Below are 25,104 nucleotides of genomic sequence, written 5' to 3' on the forward strand. Positions count from 1 at the left end.
ATCCTCTCCCCACATCCACTGTGACACAACGTCAGCCTGGTCCCCAAAACACCCATCACAGTTCCTGGCTCTCTTTGGGTGTCTAGTGTTATTTGTGAAGTTGAAATGGGTCTGGATAAAATCAGATTCTGGGAAATTTGAGAATCACCAAATATTCAATACACTAGAAATGAATTACACAAAGTTATGATTTCCAAATATCTAACCATACCAATGATTTATAGATGAATTACATTTTTTTCCTCATTGGAATAAAGAGAGTACTAATTTTTATATCACGGACCCTTATCATTATATGTTTTTAAATCTCTTACACATTTATAATTATATTTTGTTCTTCTAAAATAATCCAACAAATATTTTCTGACAGCTAGGAACCCTGGTGGTATAATGGTTATGAGTTGGACTGTGATCCAGATGGTTGGCAGTTCGAAACCAGCAGCAGCTCCTTGGGAGAAAGATTGGGCTTTCTACTCGTGTAAACAGTTACGGTCTCGGAAACCCAAAGGGGGGTCATTATGGGTCATGGCAATGAGTTTGAGCTTGACCGTTCCCAAAACAAAACACGAGAACAAAATTTTTACAGCAGGAGGAAAATCTGATAGTAATACAGTCAAGCTTTTGAAATGCTCCCTTTTGGTTCCAATTGGGACATTGTGACCCAGAGAATTGAAATTACTTTTGGAACACCACCTAGCTGAGCTATTTCCTTTCATCGTCTCATTAATTTAGCAGCGTGGTGAGATAAGGACAGCACATTTAGCTTTTCCTTTAGCCGCACCGGCACAGTCTGTGGTGACGAGCCAAAGTGTGTCCACAGAACAGTAACCGGCACTCTGGCCTGCTGCCTCCTCCATCAGTGTTCCTTGCGTGCAGAGAGAGCACACATAGAAGAGGTTCTGTATTCAACCAGCCAACCCAAATCAAGCTCTTCTCCTTTTCAACTCAGACTGACCCGGAGGACAGAATAGAGCTGTACCCCCCCACCGGGTTTCCAAGGCTGGACTCTTTGTGGAAGCGGACTGCCTCACCTTTGTCCTGTGGAATGGCCGGCAGGTTTGGATGGCCATCCTTTTAGGTAGAAGCCAAGCATGTACCCTTGCACCAATGAATATGGACCTCCAAACAGAGTCTTCTTCACCTTTCTCACCTTATGCTTACTGCACGAGTGAGGAACCAGAACAACGGTGACGTGCAGTCCCGTAGCTTGCTCCACTGTGTGCACACTACTAGGAGCCCCTGTGTCTAGCATAGCTTGTTATCAATACAGACCCTATCTTGGCGTTTTTATATGTGAAAATATCCCATTTACTCGCCAACATTTTTCATCAACTGAAAACTCGAAAACCAAACTCGCTGCCAAACTCACTAGCATTTATTAATTAGCTGTCAGCTGCCAAGCCTTGTTCTCAGTTTTGAAGATAAATATGACAATGCTTGTGTGATGATGGGAGACATTTGTAAAGCATCGGGACTGTACACATTCACAGAAATAACATCAAATTCCTACGGTGACCTCTACAAAGTGGCTTTCAAGTTCATATTTAGTCAACCAAATTTTAAAATGCACTGTCACTGACTCAATGCTGACTCACAGCAACCTCACAGGCCAGGGCAGAATGGCTCCCGTGCATTTCTGAGACTGTAGCCCTTTACGGGAGTAGAAGGCCTTATCTTTCCCCCATACTCAACACATACGTATTAACTGGCAAACCTGGTTTATTTCACTCTGATATGAAGAGATTTTGAAGAAACTTCTGGGAGGGAAGAACATGCATTCTCTTATTACCAGTACATGGCTAAGCAGTTTCTCTGAGTGTTTTCATTAGTTCAGCAACTTTGTAAGGCCCATGCAAGTTCTGGGGCATTAAGAAATTACTTCAACCAGAACCTCTGCCCCTCTATGGCTCTTTCGAGAAGAATAGTCAGAATGAGGTGATCTCAATCGTCCTCCTAGGACAGGGAGGTGGAGAAAGGCCATTACTTTTTATTCCACAAGTATTGACTAGTACTACATGTCAGACACTGCCAAGTGCTGAAGACACAGCTTTAGACTAAGGGTATATGAGAGGGTACCCCCCCCCGCCCCCCGGTAAACCAGAATTGGTCCAGGCAAAGCAGCGCTTTCATGATATGCATTTTTCCTGCTAGGGATCCCAGAGAACTCGCTCTCAGTTAGTGCACCCAGCGGTGTCACCTGGGAAGATTCTCTCTGGTCTCAGTGAATTTTTTCACGAAAGGAGTTTTACTCAAACCTCATTTTTTTGTGATGGTCAAATTTTTGTTTCCTGCTGAGAAAAAATGACACAGAAACTGCTATGATGTTGAACACAGCTCACAAGGACAGCGCCCTGGGAAAAACTCAAGTGTACAAGTGGTTTTCTCATTTCAAAACAGGTAAAATGTCGATTGAGGGCAAACCTCATTTTGGTGTCCCTCAACTTCCTGAATGGAAAAAAATGTCAACTCCTGGTGCATTTGGAATCCTTTCCACCAGGTCAGACTTAATCAAGCTTTCAATTTAGAGGTTCTGAAAAGATTATATAACAGTGTGCCACACAAAAAGGGCCTGATTTACCTGCTCATATAGCCATCCCAGTGTGCCAGTTTGGGGCAAACAATAGCATGGCTCTCTTGCCCCACACACCTTACTCACCTGACCTCACTATGTGCAACTTCGTTTTGTTTCCATGAATAAAGAGGGAGGTGAAAGCGATTTGATGATGTAGAAGAGGTGAAGGGAAAAACAAGGGAGATGCTGTCAGTCATCCAAACAGATGAGTTTGAAAAATGTTTTCAAGAATGGAACTGCAGATTTGACACATATATTAGGTGTAGTGGAGAGTACTTTGAAAACGATAGAGTTGTTTTGTAAAAAAAATTCAAATACATACTGTATATAGTTGTGCATAAGCCGTTTTTCAGCACATTTTAATGCATTTTTGTGGTAAAATTAGGTGCCTCAGCTGATATTCAGATTGGCTTATATTCAAATACATATGATAGCTTTGAAAAACATTCCAGTGTTTTGGAAGTAACTACCCCTGAATATACATAAGTATATATCACTATATATATTAAAAGTGATATGATATATATATATGCGTATCTATATCGGTAGATACATATGCACATTTATCTCAATTTAGGCATCCAAATGGTGATCAGCACATGGTAGGCATCATATAGATAAAATTATTATTATAGCACTTGCCTCCTATTTCTTGACAATGCAGCTATCCTATCCCAATCCCTCCAATTGTAAATTTCTGGTGCATAAGAGGTCTGTCTTATTGTTACCCAATTTCCCGGACTGTTGTTATCTTATTTCCACTATGTTGTGCACTGCAGACATTCAATAAAGCTCTTCTTCCTGTTATTATTGTTACTACTACAACTACCACGTCCGTCTTTGCTGGGATACCTGTGCCTGATATTTAGTAACTAGAGAAGGTACCAATTTCTACCTGTCGAATCGATAAACACATGCACATGTGAAAGGGTGAAGGCCTTTGTGAGGGAAACGGATTCCCAGCCCTCTGGGGGCAGAATAATGAGCCCCATCCTCCTTGTCTCAGTACCCCTCAGAGTCAATGGCCAGCGTCACTCACAAGAATCCCGCAGCATAGGAATCAGATAAGTTGTTTGTGCCTCCAGCTGAGGTGGTCACCACACCTTCAAGCCAAATCTTCTTTCCTGGGGTGTATGTATTAACCACCTGTTCACAAGACAAAACCAGAAGGGGATCCTGAGATTTTTTAAAACAGGTTTACCAAATGAGAAATACATGTTTACACATTTTTGGACTCCCTGCTCCCAGGTGGTCATGATTTATGCTTCTTTCATCAGGATGCACCCCATACAGTGAGTTGGCACCTAGAGACCAAAGCGCATTGACGCCCACACGAGTCTGCTCATAGGAAAGGATCGAGTTTTCATAAATGCCTAGAGGCGATGATCTGACAAGAAGAACAAGTGCAGACTCAAGGACGTCAGCTGACTGCAACACCCTTCAGAGGAACACGTACATCACACCAGGCTCTCACACTAACGCTGAAAAGCAACTTTTAAAAATACTCTGTCACGGTGCCGCTGTGGATTGTGTGCACTGCCCAGGCCTCAGCGCTCACACATCACCACACAGAGCAATGCTTGGGAGAGGAGTTTCGTAATTACCAGGCCATGCACATTGTAACTACATTTTAAACACAACTGTAGTAAATGTAAACAGGAAAATCCCCAATCCATAGGAAAAAGATCCTACATAGGGAGCAAATATAGCTGCTTGCCTTCTAAGAAGAAACAACTCCTCTTGTCACAATTCAATCCTTTTGACGTTATGAAAATGGTCAGTCTCTATTAGAGAATTGGCCAAACCGTCCAAATCAGGGCATTGGTACTTTGGAAAGCAGTCTGTGAGTGCTTAGGGATGGTGTTGGATGAGGGTACCCTGAAAGCAGAGCCCAATAAAACGCCTGGGTACAGATGTTGCATTTGGAGAATAGCACCAGGCAGCAAGATTGAGGAACTAGGGAGCTGAAACAGAGATGGGGAAAAGCATCCATGGGTGCATTTTCAACTTGGCAATTGTAGTTTCCAACTGGTCCTCAAGTCCCCAGTGATCTCGGCAAGAGCCTATGAACTCTGTCGCAGAATTCACTTCTCCTGGGGAGGGAGTGCAAAGGGAATCCTTTGTCTCCTGGCTCTTATCTTCCATTGGGCAAGAGTGACCTCATGAATAGTCATTTCCCATGTTTGGATGTGATGGCAGGAACACTGCGCACCTCGGCCTCAGTCCCAGAGCAGGGATTGAGAGGTGAGGCACTCCCACCCGGCACTAGCACCAAGGGGGTGTGGTCCCAACACCAGGGTTTTCCTTTCCTCCAACTCACTGACAGACATCAACAGCCATTGTCCCCCTTCCCGCTGTAGTTCAGTACAGTTTCCTGTCCCCTCTCTTCCACATTTACTAGGGAAGCTTCATGTAAGTTGAAACCTATTTTAAAATCGGGGTTGGCAGAGTGCTTCGTACTTTCAGATAGAAGCTATGAAAAGGTTTCTCTACATTTGTGTGGTCAAGAATGGAAGAAAGAAAAAAACACGTCGCCTCTGGTGAGTCATTTTACAAGTTCAGAAAGCTAGTCCAGGTAAGAGTTGTCATAGAATTAACTTTTCCCTTATTTCTGCATCAATCTTATGATTGTAAAGACAATAACAGCAACAAAAAACAAACTGTACACTTGTTTCAATTCAATAAGACTTGAAGTGTTTTGTTTTGTTTTTAACAATAGAAGAACCCGAGAATTAAGAATGGGAATCCAATTGAACTATTGTTAAAGATAAAATAATAATTCGCCCTTAAACCCAGAAAGAGAGACACATGGTTGGAGCCACCACAAAGCAGCCCGACGTTGTTCAGAGTGCAGGCTGGAGATAGTGCACAAGGGAGCGAGAGAAGCACCCTGAACAATCAGGTATTTAAGCCTTTGGTGGTTTCAAAGACTTACATCTCTCTAGGATGCCCTTTAGGATGGAGGGACGTAAAGACCTGTGCTCTGGATAAAACCTGTGCTTTCTGCTATCTTCTCTCACCAGCGAGAGCTGAGTAAAGGGTCTGTGGACTACTGTGCTTTTTTTTTTTTTTTTTTGCCTCTGGTTCTGAGGATATTCAGAGTTGAATTTTATGCTCAAAGTTAGACCTGGAATAAGGCAGTTAGAGGAAGGAGGCTTGGCAAAACAAAACAAACAGGTAAATACTAACACACGGAGGAACCCTGAAGAACATTATGCTAAGTGAAGGAAGCCAAATGCCAAAGGTCACACTTCCTATGATTTCTTTTATATCAAATGTGCAGGATAGGCCGATCCTTGGAGGCAGAAGTAGGCTAGTGTTTCCCAGCGTTGAAGACGGGTCGGGGTTGGGGAAAGATGAGGGTAACTGTTAATAGGCATGGGCTTTCTTTGGGGATGATGAGCATGTTCTAAATTTGACTGTGGTGAAAACTGTACAACTCTGTGACTGCTGTTATCAAAGCCACAGGATTATATATAGCATGCATTAGCACAGTAGGAGGTAGAGATAGGTAGGTGGGTCACCATAATGCAGAGAGAGAAATGTGCTCTAGGAAATTTGGATTCTATCATTTACTAAATGTGATACTTTTGGCCAGTTATTATCTTGGATTGTATTGTCATCAACATGTAAAACTGGATTTGGAGTAGATTACATATAAACTTCATATATAAAATGTGATAACATATCTGCATTTTATAATATTAATTTAAGTCTCTTTGGCTCCTTTTCCTCAAAGATAAAGAGTATCTTTAATGATTAAAGTTAAAGCTACATAAACAACAAATACAAAAGGGCACACACACACACAAAAGGGCAAATACAGCTCAGTCCCTCAGAAACAAAGACTGAGTCAGAGATAACCACTGAGAAAGGGAGAAAAGCCATAGGGGTAAATGAAATTACCTAAAGAGAATATATTTCTTAAAAGAAAATTGGGGGCAAAAAGTTAATAAAATTTTATTTTAAAAAGATTAAAGGTAGCATCAAACACAGCATTCACTGAACAAATAGTTCTCGAGGATCTAATCATAGCCAAGCAGTGTACTCGGGACAGGGATGAATGGAAAGCAGTAAACAAACAAAAGCAAAGGCTGAGTAGAACAAATCTCTGCTCTCACTGGCTCTCAAGTTAGTCAAGGGTAGGAGACTGACAATAAACAGAAAACCAAAAAGAAATTTAGATAATAATAAGAGGTAGAAAGAAAATGAGACCGGATAATGTGATTAAAAAAAACAACAACACTTACTCATAGGGGACACAGAGGTCAAATGAAATGCCACAGTCCACAAAGACAATGCACACCCTACTTTGATGAGTAGCAACTGGGGTCACCAAAGCTTGTGAATGGCCACAGGAGGTGCCTCTATTGGGTCTCTCTGTGCCCAGAAGAAAGAAGAGTGATGAAAATTGACGACACATGGCAACAATCAGTCCAAATAGACTAATGGACCATGAGCATCAGTCTCCATGCTCTTAAGACCAAAAGAATCAGATGGTGCCTGGCTACTGCTACCAATGGAACCTATAGGTTGCAACCCCTTTGGTGGTGGGGGGGGGGTTGAAGGACCCTTTCACAGGGGTCACCCGATTCATAACAGTAGCAAAATTACTTATGAAGTAGCAACGAAAATAATTTTATGATTGGTGGGGACGGACACCCCAACATTATCTGTATTCAAGGGTCATGGCATTAGGAAGGTTGAGAACCACTGCATTAAAAGGTCCTGGATAGAATGGGAAAAGAAGGCACAACAAAACTCAAAATTATAAAAAAAACAACTTGTAGCCATCAGCAGAACGTTGTCCCACGAATATTCTACTGTATTTGCAGCATATATAAATACCCAAACAAAACTCACTGCCATCAAGTCAATGCTGACTTCTAGAGACCCCTGTGGATTTCTGAGATTGTAACTGTTAAGGGGAGTAGAAAGCCCATTCTTTCTCCTTCAGAGCTACTGGTGGTTTCGAACTGCCAACCATAAGGATCTCAGCCCAAGGCATAACCACTCCACCACCAGGATAAATACAGAACCTCTACATATATTTGTGGGTACAGTCCCATTCTCCTTCCCACACTAGTTCACCTGGTAAGTCGATCTAAGCATCTGCTCATGGATCCCTGTTACTGCAGGCTGTGTATGTGAAAGTATATGCTTCTGTTGCCTTTAACTCTGACACTCCTCCCACTGCCTTACTTTGCCTTCACCATTTCATCATTTTTCTTATTGTAGATTGCCTTCCCCATCACCTAAGTTAAGACGCATCAGCTCTCTCCCAAACTCGATTCTGACACATAGTATCCCTGTAGGACAGGGTAGAACTGCCCCCTGGGTTTCAGAGATAGAAATCTCAATGGGAGTAGAAAGCCTCATCTTTTTCCCCAGGAGAGGCTGGCTTTTCCTCCTTGAGGTTCACAGTCCAACATAACCACTGTGATGCCAGGGCTCCCCATCTACCCTCTAGTTAGTAACTAGCCTCACTCTATTTCCCGCCTCTAAAAACCATCAACAGATGTTTCTTTGGGGGATGTTTCCTTTTGCATGAAGACCAGGTCTTGACTTTTTATCATTGTGGTCTCATAATACACGCACTTTTGTGATTAATTTATTTCACTCAGCTCAATGTCCTCCAGGTTCATCCATGTGATGAGGTTTTTCTAAGATGCAGAATGAGTTTTTAATCCTGTGTGGTGTTCCATTACGTGTAGCCAGCCAGCCACTAGTGGGCGTTTCCATTGCTTCCATCTGTTTGCTACTGTGAGCCGTGTTTCAGTGAACACGGGGTCTGCATTGATCCAGTCATTTCTTAGCGCTTATTTCCCTAGGCGATCTGCCTAGTAGTTGGATTGCTGGATCACGTGGCGTTCCTATTTCTAACATTTCGAGCAAATACCATACTGGGTCCCACAATTGCTGAGACCACGGCAGTGTCGGAGGGCTTCCTCTTTGCACATCCTTGCCAGCATGTGTTGCTTCCTTGGTTTTGTTTGTTTGTTTTGCTGTCAACTTTGCTAGTGATGCAGGGGTGAGATGATATCTCGCTGGTGTTTCATTGCATCTCCTAATGGCTAACGACAGGGAACATTTCTTCGTGTGTTTGTTGCTGCTCTGAGCCTCTTCTTTGGTGAAGTGTCTGCTCGTGTCCTCCTCTCATCTTTTAATTGGGTTGTTTGTACTTGGGTTGTAGAGACGCTGAAGTTTTCTATATTGTTGCTAGGTCTCCTCCGACCCATAACCATCCTCTGCCCAACACATCGAAACGCAGCACGGGCCGGGGCCATCCTCCCACTTCTTCCTATGCCTGAGCCCATTGATACAGCTGCGTGTCAATCCATCTCATTGACAGTCTTCCTCTTTCTCACTGCCCTTCCACTTTACCACATGTAACGTCCTTCTCCAGGGACTGGGCTCTCCTGACAATATGTCCGACGTATGTACGACTAAGCCTTGCCATCCTTGCCTTGAAGGAGGACTCACTGTTCTTTTACTTTTTCCGGTGTAGATCGGTTCGTCCTTTAAGCATCCCATGGCACGTTCAATATTCTTCTCCTGCAGCATAGTTCACACGCATCAATTTTTCCATGGTCTTTCTTATTCAGTGTCCAACTTTCACAGGCATATGGTGCAATGGAGAATGCCATGGCTTGGGTCAAGTGTACCTTAGTCCTCAGAGTAACATCTTCCCCCCCCCCCCAATCATTTTATTAGGGGCTCATACAACTCTTATCACAATTCATACATGCATCAGTTGTGTCAAGCACATTTGCACATTCATTGCCCTCATCATTCTCAAAACATTTGCTCTCCACTTAAGCCCTGGCATCAGCTCCTCATTTTTTCCTCCCTCCCTGCCCCCCCTCCCTTATGAACCCCTGATAATTTATAAATTATTATTTTGTCATATCTTGCACTGTCCAATATCTCCGTTCACCCACTTTTCTATTGTCCATCCCTCAGGGAGGAGGTTATATGTAGATCATTGTGATTGGTTCCCTCTTTCCACCGCACCCTCCCTCTATCCTCCCGGTATCGCCACTTTCACCACTGGTCCTGAAGGGATCATCCACCCTGGATTCCCTGTGTTTCCAGTTCCTGTCTGTACCAGTATACATCTTCTGGTCTAGCCAGATTTGTAAGGTAGAATTGGGATCGTGATTGTATGTGTGTGCATGGTGGTGGTGGTGGTGGGGGATAGGAAGCAATTAGGAACTAGAGGAAAGTTGTATTTTTCATAGTTGCTACACTACACCCTGACTGGCTCATCTCCTCCCTGCTACCTTTCTGTAAGGGGATATTCACTTGCCTACAGATGGGCTTTGGGTCCCCAATCCACACTCCCCCTCATTCATATTGATATGATGTTTTGTTCTGATGATGCCTGATACCTGATACCTTCAACACCTGCAATTGCACACACTGGTGTGCTTTGTTGCTTCTGAGCTAGATGGCCACTTGTTTATCTTTAAGCCTTTAAGACCCCAAACACTGTATCTTTTGACAGCCAGGCACCATCAGCTTTCTTCACCGCATTTGCTTATGCACCTATTTCTCTTCAGCGATTGTATCAGGGAGGGGAGCACACAATGATATGATTTTTTGTTCTTTTATGCTTGATAACTGATTCTTTTGGTACCTTGTGATCACACAGGCTGGTGTGCTTTTTCTATGTGGACTTTGTTGCTTCTGAGCTAGATGGCCGCTTGTTTACCTTCAAGGAGCATCTATTCTCTTCAATACTTTAACAAGAGATTCTCTATAAATTTTAGAAATTAATCCTTTGTCTGATATGTTGGCACCAAAAGTTTCCCCTCACATTTTGGGTTATCATTCTACTCACCTGATGAAATATTTTGATGGGCACAAGTGGCCAAATTTTAGGAAGTCCTAGTCAGAATCTGTTTGTGTGTTTTCTGTTATGTATAAGAATTATATGTATGCCATGTATTATGAATACCTGTTTTTCACTGATGGTCTTTATATTTTGAAGATCTAAGTTTGTACTATTTTTTTGGTATTTAAAACAATAAGATGGTTTTGATCCATTTTGAGTTCATTTTGTTTACCAAAAATAGTCAAACCCACTGTCCTTGAACTGCTGCGGACTCAGAGACACAATGTAGGGTTTCTAAGGCTGAGATTTTTATGAGAACAGAGCACCTCATCTTTCTCCTGTGGCATTGTTGGTGGGTCTGAACTACCAACCTTGTGCCTAACCCACAGCACCACCAGGAATATGGTGTGGACATGAACCCTGTTTAATTTTTCTGCAAATAGATATCCAATTTTGCCTGCACCCTTTTAAAGGAGACTATCTGTCCCCCATTTAATTTATTTCAGCCCTTTGTCAAGTGTGGTAGTTATATAATCTCATGTCAACTTGAGGTTATTAAGAGGGAAGAGGTGGAGTCTAGCCTGTCAATCAGGTCACAGCCCAATGATGCCTCCTTGTGAGCATGCCCTTCTGATGAGGATTCTGGAAACTTCCTCTCTTTCTCCCTGGGCAGCACTCTCTATCTGCCTCACCTTCCTGTTGATGAGTCACTATGAGTCACGCTGATGGCAGCCAGAGCCCTGGTGATGCGTTCCCTGGCATTGGATCTACCCAAGACTTTGCACCCACCGGCCTGTGATCTTCCTGCACGCTACATCACTGTGATGATGTATGAGTCTGAAGATACATCATCTGTGGACTAGTATTGGACTTATGGGATAATTTTGGACTCATGGACTTGATCTGAATTGGACTGGATGTTTTCTTGATATATCATTACTCTTTGATATAAAGCTCTTCTCATGCATATATGAGTGTCAATGAATTTGTTTCTCTAGTCTACCCGGCCTAATAAATCAAAGTTCATCTGTCCAAAGATGGATGGATTTACAAAGTAAAATGACTTTCAATGACAACCTGAAATTGGATTGTGGCTATATTGCCAACACACTGTGTTTGCAGGGCTCGACAAAGACATAAGATACTACGTAAAGAAAAGGCAATCTGAAATATTTTCTGATTTGGAAGGAGAGTTGGAAGGAAACAAGCTAAAAATGTGTTTTCATTAATGAGGTAGCGTTGAGTAGTGGTAAGTTGGCATAGGCTCTGGAAAGAGATGGCCTGTGCTTGAATCCTGGTTCTATCACTTACTTACTGTGTGACCATGAGTATGTTATATTACCTCTCTGGGTCTCCATTTCCTCACTGTAAAGTGAAAATAAAGATAATGTTCACCTCAGGGGATAGTACATTTAGATGATTTATATTTATGAAATACTTAGGGTAGTGCCAGGTACAGAGTAAGAACTTGTAAGTGTAAACCAAATGTTTTCTGGAGCTCTTACCCGAAGCACCTGAGATTGTGTTTGGATCAATCTCACATTAGAGTGTCCTGCTTTTTCTTCAGACACATTGCTCATGGTGAAAGGCAATAGCCCAGATGTATGCTAAGCAGCAAGGGAAAGACAGTGGCGCATTTAAAAAGCACATAAACATAATTAGCATTCAGAGCAGTTCGTTTTCCCCCTCTCAGCACAGGGACAATTCCTGCCCTGTTCCTACAATTGAGGAATGAGAGACGCAGTGAGCTCTGAAGTGAAACTCCACCAGTTAGATGAAATGTTAGGTGGACACAAGAGTCCCAGAAAGTAAAGGTCGGGAACCATCCATGTGAACGGGTCAGGGGATAGTCAGCACACATGGGCCAGCCCTTTCTGAACACTTGCTCTTTGTGACCTGGTGGAGGGTTGAATGAGCAAATAACCGGGGTTTGATGAATTGTACATCTACCATCAGCAGAGAGGACCGCCATGGGGATACGTGGTGGCGGTGTAGGTCCTGTGGCTGGATGCTGGTTGGGACTGGGGAGGAAGTCAGTATGGGAAAAAGAGAAGGTAAAGGAACCAAAAACCGGGAAAAATACATGGACCCAGCTGCACCACTCTCTTCAAAAACGAAGCTCTCAGGAACAGAGGGCTCTGGCTCAACACTGTGGTTTTCCGAGTAAATATGATTCCCCCTGAGCTGGAAGGGAGAAAATTAGAAGATGTTGGAAGCAGAAAGGGTGCAGCTCCTGGTGAGAAATGATGTGCCAAAGAAGGTTATTTTAAGGGCAGCCTTGCCTGGGGAGGGAGAGCAAGCGCAAGGCTGAGATTGCCTAAGTGGCGGCAGAGGAGGAGGGAATCGAAGTGGCCGACTTATTTTGAATTTTGTTGTAGTTGTTCCAGAAATCAGCTTCATCCCTTGGGCTTGTGTGAACAATAGAATGTTGAGGCACCCACAGGGCAGCTCGGCAAGGGCCCCGGTGGCTTTGAAGCCACAAAGACCATGACAGGAGCTCCTGTCCTCCCGTTTCAGAGGTTGGGGCCTGTCGGGACGGTTTCATGTGGATGTGTTGAGGAGGAGAGGCGAGAGGTTAGGGGAAACAGAGCTAAGTCATTTGTTGGTTTGCTTGCTTGCTTTTTAAGTTTTCTTCCCCTGCCATTTTCAATGAGGAAAGAAAAAGGCACAGGAGAAACAGAGAGATGACCATTTGTGTGGCACATTTTCAAAAGCGGGCTCCCTTTTCCTGATGTCCTGCCTCCAACACCGTGATCTAAAAAAGTCTTTCAAATGGGCTCTTGAGAGCCTGGCTTCAGCCACTAGCTGGGTCAAAGATGGTAGCCCTGTAGCGGCAGACATGCTGTTTATGGTCCTACAAACCCAACACCTTCCTTAATGAGAAAGGAAGCAATAAAACTGGAGTAGTGGACAGGCCAGCTGGGCTAATCAGTCCTGGCAGAAGGCCCACCTTCTTCAAGAAGCTGGAGCCCATTAATTTCAGCACCTCATCTACTTGGAAATCAACCCTCCCCCAGGTTTTCGGGAAGAGCAGTAGCTCTCTAAGTAACCAGCATTGGTCTTCTCCATCCGTTCGAAAGAGCTAAATACAGTCAGGGCGATTCTTAACCCTTACTGAGGGCACACAGCTTTTGGGGGGGATACTCTTGCCTCTTGGGAGTGTTGGCTCCTTATTATATTTAGAAGCAGTCAAAATGAGAGTCCAGGAGTGTCAATTCCGTCCTTTCTGTTTTTCAACTCTCAAGTTTACCCGGTGTGTTAAAAGATAGCGATTTTACTGACTCTCTCCTATCCTTCTCCACTGCTCCGGCCTGAGTTCTGGATGTTATCATTTCACCTTGGGCTTCCTTTCGCTAATCCAGTGGTTCTCAACCTGTGGGTTGCGACCCCTTGGGGGGGGTTGAATGACCCTTTCACAGGGGTCACCCGATTCATCACAGTAGCAAAATGACAGTTATGAGGTAGCATTGAAAATCATTTTATGGTTGGGGGTCACCACAACATGAGGAGCTGTATTAAAGGTCACAGCAATATGAAGGTGGAGGAGAACCCCTGCTCTAATCTCTGCTTCTGTTCATTCTCCCCACTGCTGCCTTTTGGCACCTTGACAAGCCTCTCCCTCGTTTAAGAAATTCCAGTGGCTCCTTGATTGTTGGTAACAATTATGCATATTCACAGAGAGGTCTCTTGGATCAGTTGGAAAATATGTTCTGAGTCACATATTTTTCATAATACTGACAGCAGTGATTTTCTTAAAAGCAAAGAAATATTTTCGTTCACGAGAATTATGAAATGCCTCCTGAACTGGGAACATTAGATCAAGACCCAGTAATTGCCCACAAACTATAGTCTGTGTTATCCCTTTGTCCACGGGCATGTATTTGACATGGTTGATCCACCAGATACACTGCTACCTGTTTATTTGACCTGGTATCTACTATGTCTCAGAGCCAGCCTTTAGCCACCCCCCCACCCCCCACCCCGCCTCACAGGAACTAGGGCTCACCACGCAGAATGGACTCAGCATTTTCCAACTTCACAATGCTCTTTTAGTTTGTCCCGGTACCCTCCCCCACCCTTCACGTACCCACTTGATCTGTCACTTCCTCTGTGAAACTTTAATTCACCCTAGAAGAGTTAATTTCTTCTCTGAGCTGCATAGTTCTTTGAACCTATCTCTGGGTTTGACTTTATTATAGAGAATTGTAATTTGCTGTTGTCTGTCTTCTTTAATAGACTACAAGCAGTTTAATAAGTCCAATTGTTTTCTTTTTTGCTTATTTTATGTTGAAAGTTTAGGTGCCATTTGGTATGATTCCAAACATAGTGATTTTATTTACAACAGGACAAAACACTGCTTGGTTTTCCGCAATGCTCATAATCTTTCCCATTTGAGGCCACTTTCACAGCCATTGTGTCAAGCCATCTCAGTAAGTGTCTTCCTTGATTTCATTGACCCTCTGCTTTAACCAAGGAGCTCTAGTGGCGTTGGGGGCTGTGAACTGAGTTGCTAATGACAAGGTCGACCGTTCAAACCCATCAACTGCTTCAAGGGAGAAACACGAGGCTGTCTACGCTCTTAAAGATTCAAAGGCTTGGAAACCCAAAGAGGAAGTTCTACCTGTCCTATGGGGTTGCTGTACGTTGGCATCAAGTTGATGGTCGTGAATTTTGTTCTAATATACCAAGCAAGTTACTCTTCTGCGGGCATGGGTCCCTACTGATAACTTACTTTACCCAAAGTGCATGATGCAAATTCTTGCCATCTCACTGTACTTTTTCAAGGTAGATTTGTTCATTCTTCTGACAACTCTATAGCATCTAATATTCTTCTCCAACAACACAATTCAACAGCATCGATTCTTCTCCAGTTTTCCTTATTCATTGACCACCTTTCCCATGCACATGGGAGGAATGGAAAGACTGTGAGTGGGGTCAGGTACACCTTACTCCTGAAAGGGGTCTTTTGCTAAAGATTTGCCAGGTGCAATACATCGTTTGATTTCTTGACTGGTGCTTTCATGTGTTTCAGCAACATGAAATCCTTGACCACTTCAGTATTTTCTCTATTTATCATGATTGCTGGTTGGTATTTGCAAGGAATAAGTTGTTGGTCTTGCAACATTCTGTCATGTAGTCTCTGGCCTGACTCTGTCACCACGGCCATATTTTCCAATTATCACTCTTTTTGGGTTTCCAACTTATACATTGCGATCACCAGTAACCATCATTGCATCTAGATTACAAGTTTGATCAATTTTAGTCTGCAAAAGTTGGTAAAAATCTTCATTTTTTTTAATCTTTCACTTTAGGGGTTGATGCATAAATTTCAATAACAGCTGTGTTAATGGTCTTCTTTGTAGGTCTGTTGCTATTTTTCTATCACTGACAGTGTTTGACTTCATGAAGATCTTGGAATATTCTGTGTGACAATGAATGCAGTACCATTTCTCTTCAATGTGTTAATTCCGGCAGAGCAGACCAGATGATTGCCCCATTCAAAACGTCACACTTCAATCCATTTCCCTTCACTCACGCCTAGGATATTGATCTCTATGGTTCCATTTCATTTCTGACGATTTTCTAATTTTCCTGGATTCACACGCCGTTGTACATCCCACATTCCAATTATTAATGGATGTTTGCCTCTGTTGCTTCCCATTTTGATCACCTCACATCAGCAAATGAAAGTCCAAAGTTTCACTCATCTTAATCAAAACTTGGAGGAGAAAGCTCTTCCCCCTGGGAATTTGAGTTCCTTTCAACCTGCGGTGCTCATCTTCCAAACTGCAGTAGACAATGTTCTCCATCTCTTCATAAGGGTTCCACCTGTCGTTTCTTTTAAAAGTAGATCGCAGGTCCTACAGTACATAACACAATGTTTGATAGTTACTGTGTGTTTGGTTTTTGATAAATAAACGAGAGAATCACTTTATTACTGCAAATGATGAACTTCAAGATTGCACTTGGCAACCTCAGGAGACTAAGGACAAACAGCAAATGCTCACAGCTCCATTTCAGGGTTCTAGCTACTCTGTAATTGAATTTTCCAGTTGGAAAAGAAGCTTCCAGGTGACCAAATTGCCTTCGCATCTCACATATCCTCCTTATGTTAGAAAGGCAGGCTATTCTGAGCTCATCCATTCTAATATCTCATCATTTTCTTCCTGATTTATTTCTTCTGTCTAATGTACTTCCTGTCAGTTTCATTAATTTTTCGGTGTATAATTTCTTTTTATCATCTCTCTGTTCCGGAGGGTTGTATTTGCTCATTTTCTTTTGGTATCAGATCAATTTTTAATTTGTGGCTTCTGTGCTTGTGACAGTTTAAGGATTTAAAATTACATTCTCTGTTCTTGTTATCTCAAACCACAGAAAAGCAATTGAATGTAATGGCAGCAAAACATAAAATTAAAATGAGAGCATACACGAAAAAGATAAAGTCAGAGGGGAGGCAAGGAAGTCATGAGCATATGCAAGGGGAAAAGAAAGAAAGTTTCCGAGTCCCAACGCAATGCCTGTGTTCAAGGAGAAGTGCTGCAGAAGAGAACGGCTGGAAAGCAGCTGCTTGCACATGAATCATCCTTCCCCCTGCCTCCCTTCTCAGTCCTTTTCTGTGACCAATTAGCTCCTCGAGCATCCTGGACAGTCTACCCACTTACAGCCGTGGGCCCCACCAGCCTCAAAAGTAATTTCCTCTTGTTCAGACCCTACATTCCTCCCACTTCCATGTGCAAACATTAGAAGGTCATTTCAAGGTGTCTTCTCCTGAAAACCCCATTTGCCCTGTGATTTGCTCCTAAAATAAATTCTCCAAGAGATCTTCTCAATGGGTGGGCGCATACCTTCATATGATCACAAGACCTCACGACATGTTGACCAAGAACACCTGACAGATGAACCATATGAATGTACTTCAGTGAATGACTGCAAATCATACACTGTCCCTTGTCTAATTGTGGTAGCCAGTTTTATTCCACCATTACTTCCAGGACGACCATTCAGATTACATAACTGATTATGGGATTAGATTGGTCCACTTTCTATGGGTGGTCAGGAAATAAGTGTTGCATACATTAAAAAAATATTGATTAACTAATATTGTGGAGACAGACAGCACAGTGGATAGGAGTGTGGGCTTTGGATTTAGATGGGCCTGGGCTTTAATTCTGATTTTATTATTTGGCAAGCTCTGTGACTGTAAGCAAATTACCTGGTTTCTCCAATGGATTAATAATATATGACATAAAAATATATGACATGTTCAATAAATGATATTTCTAAGCCCAGAAATAATTTAGTTACATTATCTAAGATGCATTTCCATATTTTAATGCTTTTGATGTCAGAATGTTGTACATAATGAATATTGAAAGCAACCTGTCGGCTGTTTACTATGCATGCCCCCACCCCCAACACACACACACACACACACACACACACAACTGTTATTAAATCGATAGTACATTTTATAGTTACTTGTGCTAGCAGTCAAGGAAAGGTGGTCCATGGAATAATGATGACTAAAACTTTGCAGCTTTTTTTGTGGTCAAATGCCTTTGGAATTAGAGTGCCCATATGATGTTGCTATTTTTTGGGTGCCCTTGAATTGATTCTGACTAATAGTAAATATTATAGATTGAACTGTGTGCTCTATCAAACATGTGTTGTCAACCCTAACTTCTATTCCTGGGATTATAATCCCATTTGAGAATGGGCTGGGGTTTTTTAATGTTAACTGGGCAGGATTAGTATGAGGTCTATTTTGAGCCAACCTCTTTTGAGATATGAGAGATGAAATAAGAAGTGAGCAACCAGAAAGGGGGGTAAGAGATGTCAAGACCAATAGAGCTCTCCAGGGACTGACAAAGCAGAAATGGAAGAAGAGACCAGGGCACTCGTCCTGAGCCAACCTAGAGAGACAGCCTTTCCCCGCCCCCCTGAATTCAGACTGCAGCCTCCCAAATGGTGAAAACGCCCAGTTCTGTTTCTTAAAGCCGCTCACCTGTGAGGTTGATGTTATTGTTGCACTGGGTAACTAGCACAATGGCCTTGTAAGGTCAAGTAGAACTCTCCTCGTAGGGCTTTTGTAAACCGCAGGAGCAGATTGCTAGGTATTTTTTCTTATAGAGCGGCTGGTGGGTTGAAACTCTCCACCTTGCAGTCGACACTGTCACTCGGGCTCCTTTCACAGTGTTAGTGTTCTGTATATGTAAGAGACAAGCTAGTTGTTCTCAGGTCACATTCTCCCATTCAGAGATCTACAATTTAGGGGAACCACAGAGCCTATTTTACTGGGACGTTTAAGCTCAAGCCGTCTACTCTCCCTGCTCAAGGGCCTCGACCACTGACGTGGAAAAGGCCCTAGTAATGTGTTGATATGTCCATACAATTTTTGTAATTTGCACATTTGTTTTGCTTTCTTTTTCTCAAAGAGGTCACCACTATATAACCTTCAAGTCCCCTAAAAATTAGAAGCAATCATGTCACCCCAAGATATGAATGTGGATCAATTTGTATTTGGGATCCTCTGCCTCCCCCAAGCATTTCTTCCACTCTATCAAATGCTGTTCTTAGGAAACAATTTCCTATCTCACTTTAACACCTAAGTGTGAACTTAAACCAACGTTGTTTACCTTTTCCAAGGTTCATTACATTTTGCATTATCCTTCAGATGTCAAATAAAAACTCATGTCTCTCAAATGAAATACATGGATTACCAAAGAGATGAAAATGGTATTTTGTGCCTCAGAGGCCTTTCCTTCATCCATAAGCATACACCGCTCGAATATACAGCCCAATTATGCTGTCTAAACCAACTGTTATGTATTCAACATTATGCTACAGAATTATAGCAGACAAAGTTCTTCTGCACTGTGAGCAGCAGAGACAGCATCTCCAAATGCTGACGACACAAGGACATACCTTGCTTTCTACTTCTTCCACTATTTGACTCTGCGCTTCACCTCTTTCCTTTTTCCAGCCTTCTCCTAACATTTATTAAATATCTGGCAATAGATAGGCACTATGACGGTCAACAGTGTCTCTCTCTCTTCCCCTCTCTCTCTCTACCACCCTCTCTCTCTCTCTCCTTATAGTGGTGAAAATATCCATGCCAAAACATCTGTAAAGCAACAATGCTCGTATTGACAACTACATGGCTGAACACAATAATGAACAGATGAAACAATCAACACATTGTATGTGTGAAACTATTGCTCTCACCCTACTAGTGTTTTGATTTTACAGTTTTGTATAATTTATTTAATAGTTTTCATTATCCTCGGTTTTCCTTTAGTTGTACTTCTAATTATACTATAACCCTCAAGACTGTTATTTCTATAAATTAAAAACTTCTCACAAGTTGGTTGAAAAGAAACTTTTATTGAATTAATTATGCCAAAAGATTAAATATCCTTCCAATTTACCTACTTCCTACAGGTTATTACAACTTAGTCCCAAATCCTCAAATGAGATGTATTAGAAAAAGAGATAAAATGCCATTGCATTTATTAACACTTTAAAAGAATTGATCTATACTGCCAAGGAGGGGAGGGGAAGAGAAAGCATGGATAAAGCAATGGGCTAGAGTGTTTGCCCGGTGTCAACTTGGATGCAATGGAAGATAGTAGTTCACAAGGTGGAAAAAGAAATCCAGGAACTGACAAAGGGTAAACTATTAGGGGATTTGATTAGTAGTTTAAATTGTTGAATACACAGTTGATCATCTGAAATGTAAACCCCTACCTAATTCACAATAATAAACATGGCCTATTGTGAAGCATATAAACCATTCCCTCTATCACGTACACATCTATCACTAGTGATCCTTTATCACCTCTAAGAATAACAGTACAATTAAGAATGTAATCATCCTTTGTAAGCACACATGTCACTTCCTCTTTGTGGTAATTACATACTCTGGTTCAAAAAAGTTGAGACTCTTTAGAGTGAAGGGGTGGAGTTTAGCCTGTCAGTCAGGTCGCTGCTTGATGATCTCATTTAGAGGTGCTACAGAGATAAAAAGCTTTCTGGAGGTGGGATGCATACACTTCCTGCGAGATAATCCTGTTGAAAAGCCACATGGAGCTACGGTAGAGGCCTGGAGCTGGAGAAACCATGTGGAGACCCATGCCAGCAATGAGATGCTTCCACCGCCACTGGATCCACAAGACTTTCCACCCACTGGCCTGTGATCTCCCTGCATTTGGCATCATTGCATATGTTTCGTGAGTCTGAAGAGGATTATATAGACTGGTATTGGGCATATGGGCTAATATTGGATGTATGGACTTGATCTGGACTGGGCTGGGATGTTTTCTTAATATACAATTGCTCCTTATAGCAAGTTCTCTATTACACACACACAAGTGTCTTTGACTCTCCAAACCCATTGCAACCTGACGCAGATGCTTCCAACCACGGGCATCCACAGCACCATCTGTGTGAGGTCTTCACAAAGTTTGTGGGGGGGAAATGCAATGAAAAGATAATGGATTTTTTCATGAAATTTCTGAACCCCTCTCTCCAGTCTCAAATTAAAGGAGTCATGACACCTTTCTTATGGCTTAATTCATTAACATTTCTTTTTCCCATTAGACCATCAAGTTTTGCTCCTCATTTTATCCTTCAGGCCCTGCTGAATCTAAGACTGTTATAAGGGAAGGAAGGAAGGAAGAAAACATTCAACTATTGGGGGAGCTAGTTGCTCAGGTCACTGAGTATTCAAAAGGCAATCATGGGGATAGTACTTTTGGAAATACTTCCCTTACAACTGGGATTTCACCAACTCTTTCCTGTGCTTATTGAATTGCTGAAAATAATATCAAAAAGTGTTATTTCCTCCTCCAATCCCTCCAGGAGATGAAGACACAAATCATAGAGTCCAAGGGACTTCAGCAAAGTGGCTCTTCTTGGTTCTTATGTCATTGTTTTGGAGTTCGCCCAGCTATCCACACTATACCATCTGCACTCCATCCTGAACATCTCTTACTTCCCCACTCAGCACCACACTCAGTCTGGACGCTTCCCTGTGACGCACTCCCAGCGTAGTGGATTATCCTCATGGTAACGAGAGGGAGAGCGTGTGGATCAGCCAAGGAGTGGGCTGAAAATCCATCATGTTGTTTTTCATAGAAGCTGGTAATTCACCCACTGCTCGGCAAACAGAGACTTCTTCTCTACATGGCAGCCCAAATTAGGAAACTGCAGCTGTTTTTAGTGGTTTAGTCACTGCCTGTCAGGTGCCAAAAATAGCACCTATCACATTCCCCAGAGTTTAAAGACAGAGGAGAGAGAGGGGGAGAGAACAAAGTTAAGGATAAAGGTAGCATGCATGAAACTTCTCTAGTAACACATCTTATTAAAATAACCATAATGAAAAATGTAACAGTAGGCATACAGTAAAACCTGCAAAATTAGAGCCCGGGGAAGGTAGACCCCTGTCAGAGAAGAAACGCTCGAATATTTGACTCAACCCTCTGCCACTCATATAAAACCACAGAAAAGTTTTAAGACTACACCCTGTCAAAGGTGGAGTAGGAAAGCTCTTGACATCTGGGAAATAAGGCAGTCCCAGCAAATTCCTGCTCTCACAGGTTCCCCTGTGTAGCACAAAGAAGGGGCATTCAGCTTCCGTAGCAATGAAGAACCTAGGAACTCATGTGACTGCTCTGATGGTCTTAAGAGGGAAGCGGGATAGTATCGTTAGCATCTTAGCTTCATCTTACAGTCGAAGAAATGTAACAGTCACAGACATTATGTGACTGGCCCAGTGGCACCCAGCCAAGTTTGAGCTGCAATTCACGCCGTTAGGGCCTAAGACTTCCAGCCCTGTGTCTGATCTCCTATTCAACACAGCCTCGCCGCTGATGTGCCCAAGTGCTCCTCCCCCTGACATGACTTGGTGGAAAAGGTGCCCCTTTTCTGTGACTGTGGACCCAAGGGGGATCATTAGGGCTCCCCAAATACTGAAGGAAGAAAGACTCAACTTCTAGCCATGAGAGTGGATCCATGGTCAAGGCAGAGATATGTCAAAACCTTACTTGGTCCATTTCAAGGCAGTTCTGAAATGTTGTACAAAAGGTCTGTGACCAGTCTGCCCCAGTTTCTTCTTTGGGTTGTAATTCACCAACCCCCACCCTTCAGCCCCCAGAACTTATATCAATAAAACCGTTAGGGGAAGGTTGGAGAGGGGGAGGGGGGAGAAAGGAGGAACCCATCACAAGGTTGTATATATAGCCTCCCCCTAATGAGGACGAATAACAGAAATGTGGGTGAAGGGAGACAACGGACAGTTTAAGTCTGAGACATGAAATAATCAAAACAATATATAATCGAACAAGGATTCACAAGGGTGGGAGGGTGGAGGAGGGAGGGGGAAAAAGAAGAGCTTATTCCAAGGTGTCAAGTAAAAAATGTTTTGACAATGATGATGGTAACATATGTACAAATATGCTCGATACAATTGATGTATGGAATGTTATAAGAGTTGTAAGAGGCCACAATAAAGTGATTTTAAAAAACAAACTTGTAAATAGAGCTCATGCTCAATTTTGAAAAATTAAACAATTTCCCGTTTAGCTAAAATAATACCAGCAATCATAATCATAATGAGAGGAATCTGAACTTCCACTTAATCTCTCAAACCCCAATAAACCAAACCCACTGCCATCAAGTTGATTCTGACTCAAAGCAGCCCTAGAAAGAGTATCTGAGGCTGTAAATCTTAAAGGGAGCAGCTAGTCTCAGTTTTCTGCCATGGATTAGCCAGTGAGTTTGAACTGCTGACCTTGTGATTAGCAGTCTAACAATTACCTGAAAGCATGACCTAGGGTCCCCAAAGGGCTTTTATATTACTGCTCCAAACAGGACCTTCTTCCACAACTAATTGTATAGCTGTGTCCTTCGTTCATTTATCCATCGATTTATTGGTCCAATCCATGTTTAATGAGTCCCTAACTGTGTGCCATGTATATGAATATGTGTGTTTAATCTGTTCAAGAGGGAGCTGAGTATTGCAAAGGTCCTCACTCCCTGGAAATGAACCTGTGATAATGCCCTGCTGAAGGACTCGTGGAGAACATGTGCAAGGCCCCCAATGCAGAATGCACTAATGCAGACCCTAGAAACACCTGCCTTGGGTAAAATCAAGCAAACGATAATTGTTAAACACAGAGATCGCTGGGATCGAGATCGAAGTCAGGAGTGAGACTGGAAATTTTAACAAGTATCATTGGTGGTGCTGATGGTCTTCAAGTTGAGGAACAAGGTCTTGACAATAGGAACTACATTTGTCATTAAAAATTCTCTATTGAAATAAGGAAGCTTTTAAATATTCATATAGCACACACAAAGCCTTTTCAGTCGGTAAACAATAAATCACAAAAATCATTTAGTAGGGCACAGGGATCGCTAAACCACCCCCATCTGGACACTGCACTATGTTGCTCTACCTTGGTCCCCACAGTGCTGCAGGCCAGGCGAAGCCCTGTGGCCTGTCCCTTGCCTCACCCCAAGCTCACTCTTCTCCCCAGGATACTTTTACTCACTTTCTGAATTTTCCTAATCTGGTCAGAGAGTGTGTCTAACAGACGAGTTTTCAGGAAGTCCGTCACCTTGACCACATGGCCATCAATGTAGCAACTGGAATAAAAATAAAATCAGAATCAGATAAAATCTGGAGCGGGGACCACAAGTACACTTCGCCTGCCTGGTGTCTCTGGTGCCACAGGGAGCCATCCAGGGTTCCACTTGGGGTCTCCCAGACCGAGAAGCTTTTTGATCTTCTCCAGTTCCACCTGGAGAAGATATGTGGGCCAATACGGTGATTTTCTTTTTTTTAAACTTTTTTTTTAAAGCCCATTGCTTGCTCTGTGGGAATGGATGGAAATTTCACGATACAAGTGATATAGTAGGGAAAATCACCCCCACCCCCTACACACACATCCCAAACATGGCAAGTCATTTAACACCCCGTCCACGCCCTCAGCCACCCCCTGTCCGAAAGTCAGAGAGGTATGTGAGATGCTTGAAAGAATACTTGAACAGTCTGATATGTTTGCACCGCTCTGGAATAAAACGTACACCGATGGAAAGCTCTCAGTGCAGACAAGATGTCTCAAATGTTTTCCATCTCCTGCCCGAGTCCCTAAGCAAAACACCTTGTAGTCAACTTTCTCTGACAGTCTCCAGCATCAATCAATCCACCCTAATAACAAATTAAAGTCCAAGAGCCTTCTTCTAAACATGTAAAAAACCGTTTGGCACTCGGTGGTGTGATGATACCTGTTTCCCGTTGGGCAGCTTACGTAAAATAGCAAGCTGTGCTGACGCTATGCTGTGAACACAAAAGGTGTAGCTCCATGGGAAACTCCCTCTGAGGGCTCCTTGTGCAGAGTGGACAGATTGCCCTAGGGTTTGGTGACCTGTATTATTAGCCCCCCTTCCATCCTTTCCTCCCTATCTGCACAAAGTTCTCGGTGGACACAATTTTTTTTTAATGCTTAAATGCTTCTGACCTCTTGGTGCCTTTTCCAACCCACTAAAGGTTCCTTCCAACTCACGGGACCCTACAGGGCAGAGGAGGAAAGTTCACTAGGGTTTCTAATGCTGCAAATCTTTATGAAGGTAGATTGTCTCATCTTTCTCCCACTGAGCATGGCTGGTGGTTCTCCAACCACGCACTGTGTGGCTT

At 42.7% G+C, this 25,104-nt stretch overlaps 1 protein-coding gene across 1 annotated transcript in view; it reads right to left on the bottom strand.

Moving 5' to 3' along the window:
* The window catches only part of HPSE2 (heparanase 2 (inactive)), a 687,528-nt gene that overhangs the window by 161,448 nt on the left and 500,976 nt on the right, over positions 1–25,104 (bottom strand). Inside the window, exons 7-8 of the mRNA XM_075533453.1 lie at positions 23,960–24,053; positions 3,612–3,718 (exon numbers count right to left, since the gene is read on the bottom strand). Of these exons, the coding sequence (XP_075389568.1) occupies positions 3,612–3,718; positions 23,960–24,053 (201 nt within the window). The remainder of the gene's footprint in view (positions 1–3,611; positions 3,719–23,959; positions 24,054–25,104) is intronic.

This window comes from Tenrec ecaudatus, chromosome 16 (assembly GCF_050624435.1).
Source record: "Tenrec ecaudatus isolate mTenEca1 chromosome 16, mTenEca1.hap1, whole genome shotgun sequence".
Lineage (NCBI taxonomy): Eukaryota > Metazoa > Chordata > Mammalia > Afrosoricida > Tenrecidae > Tenrec > Tenrec ecaudatus.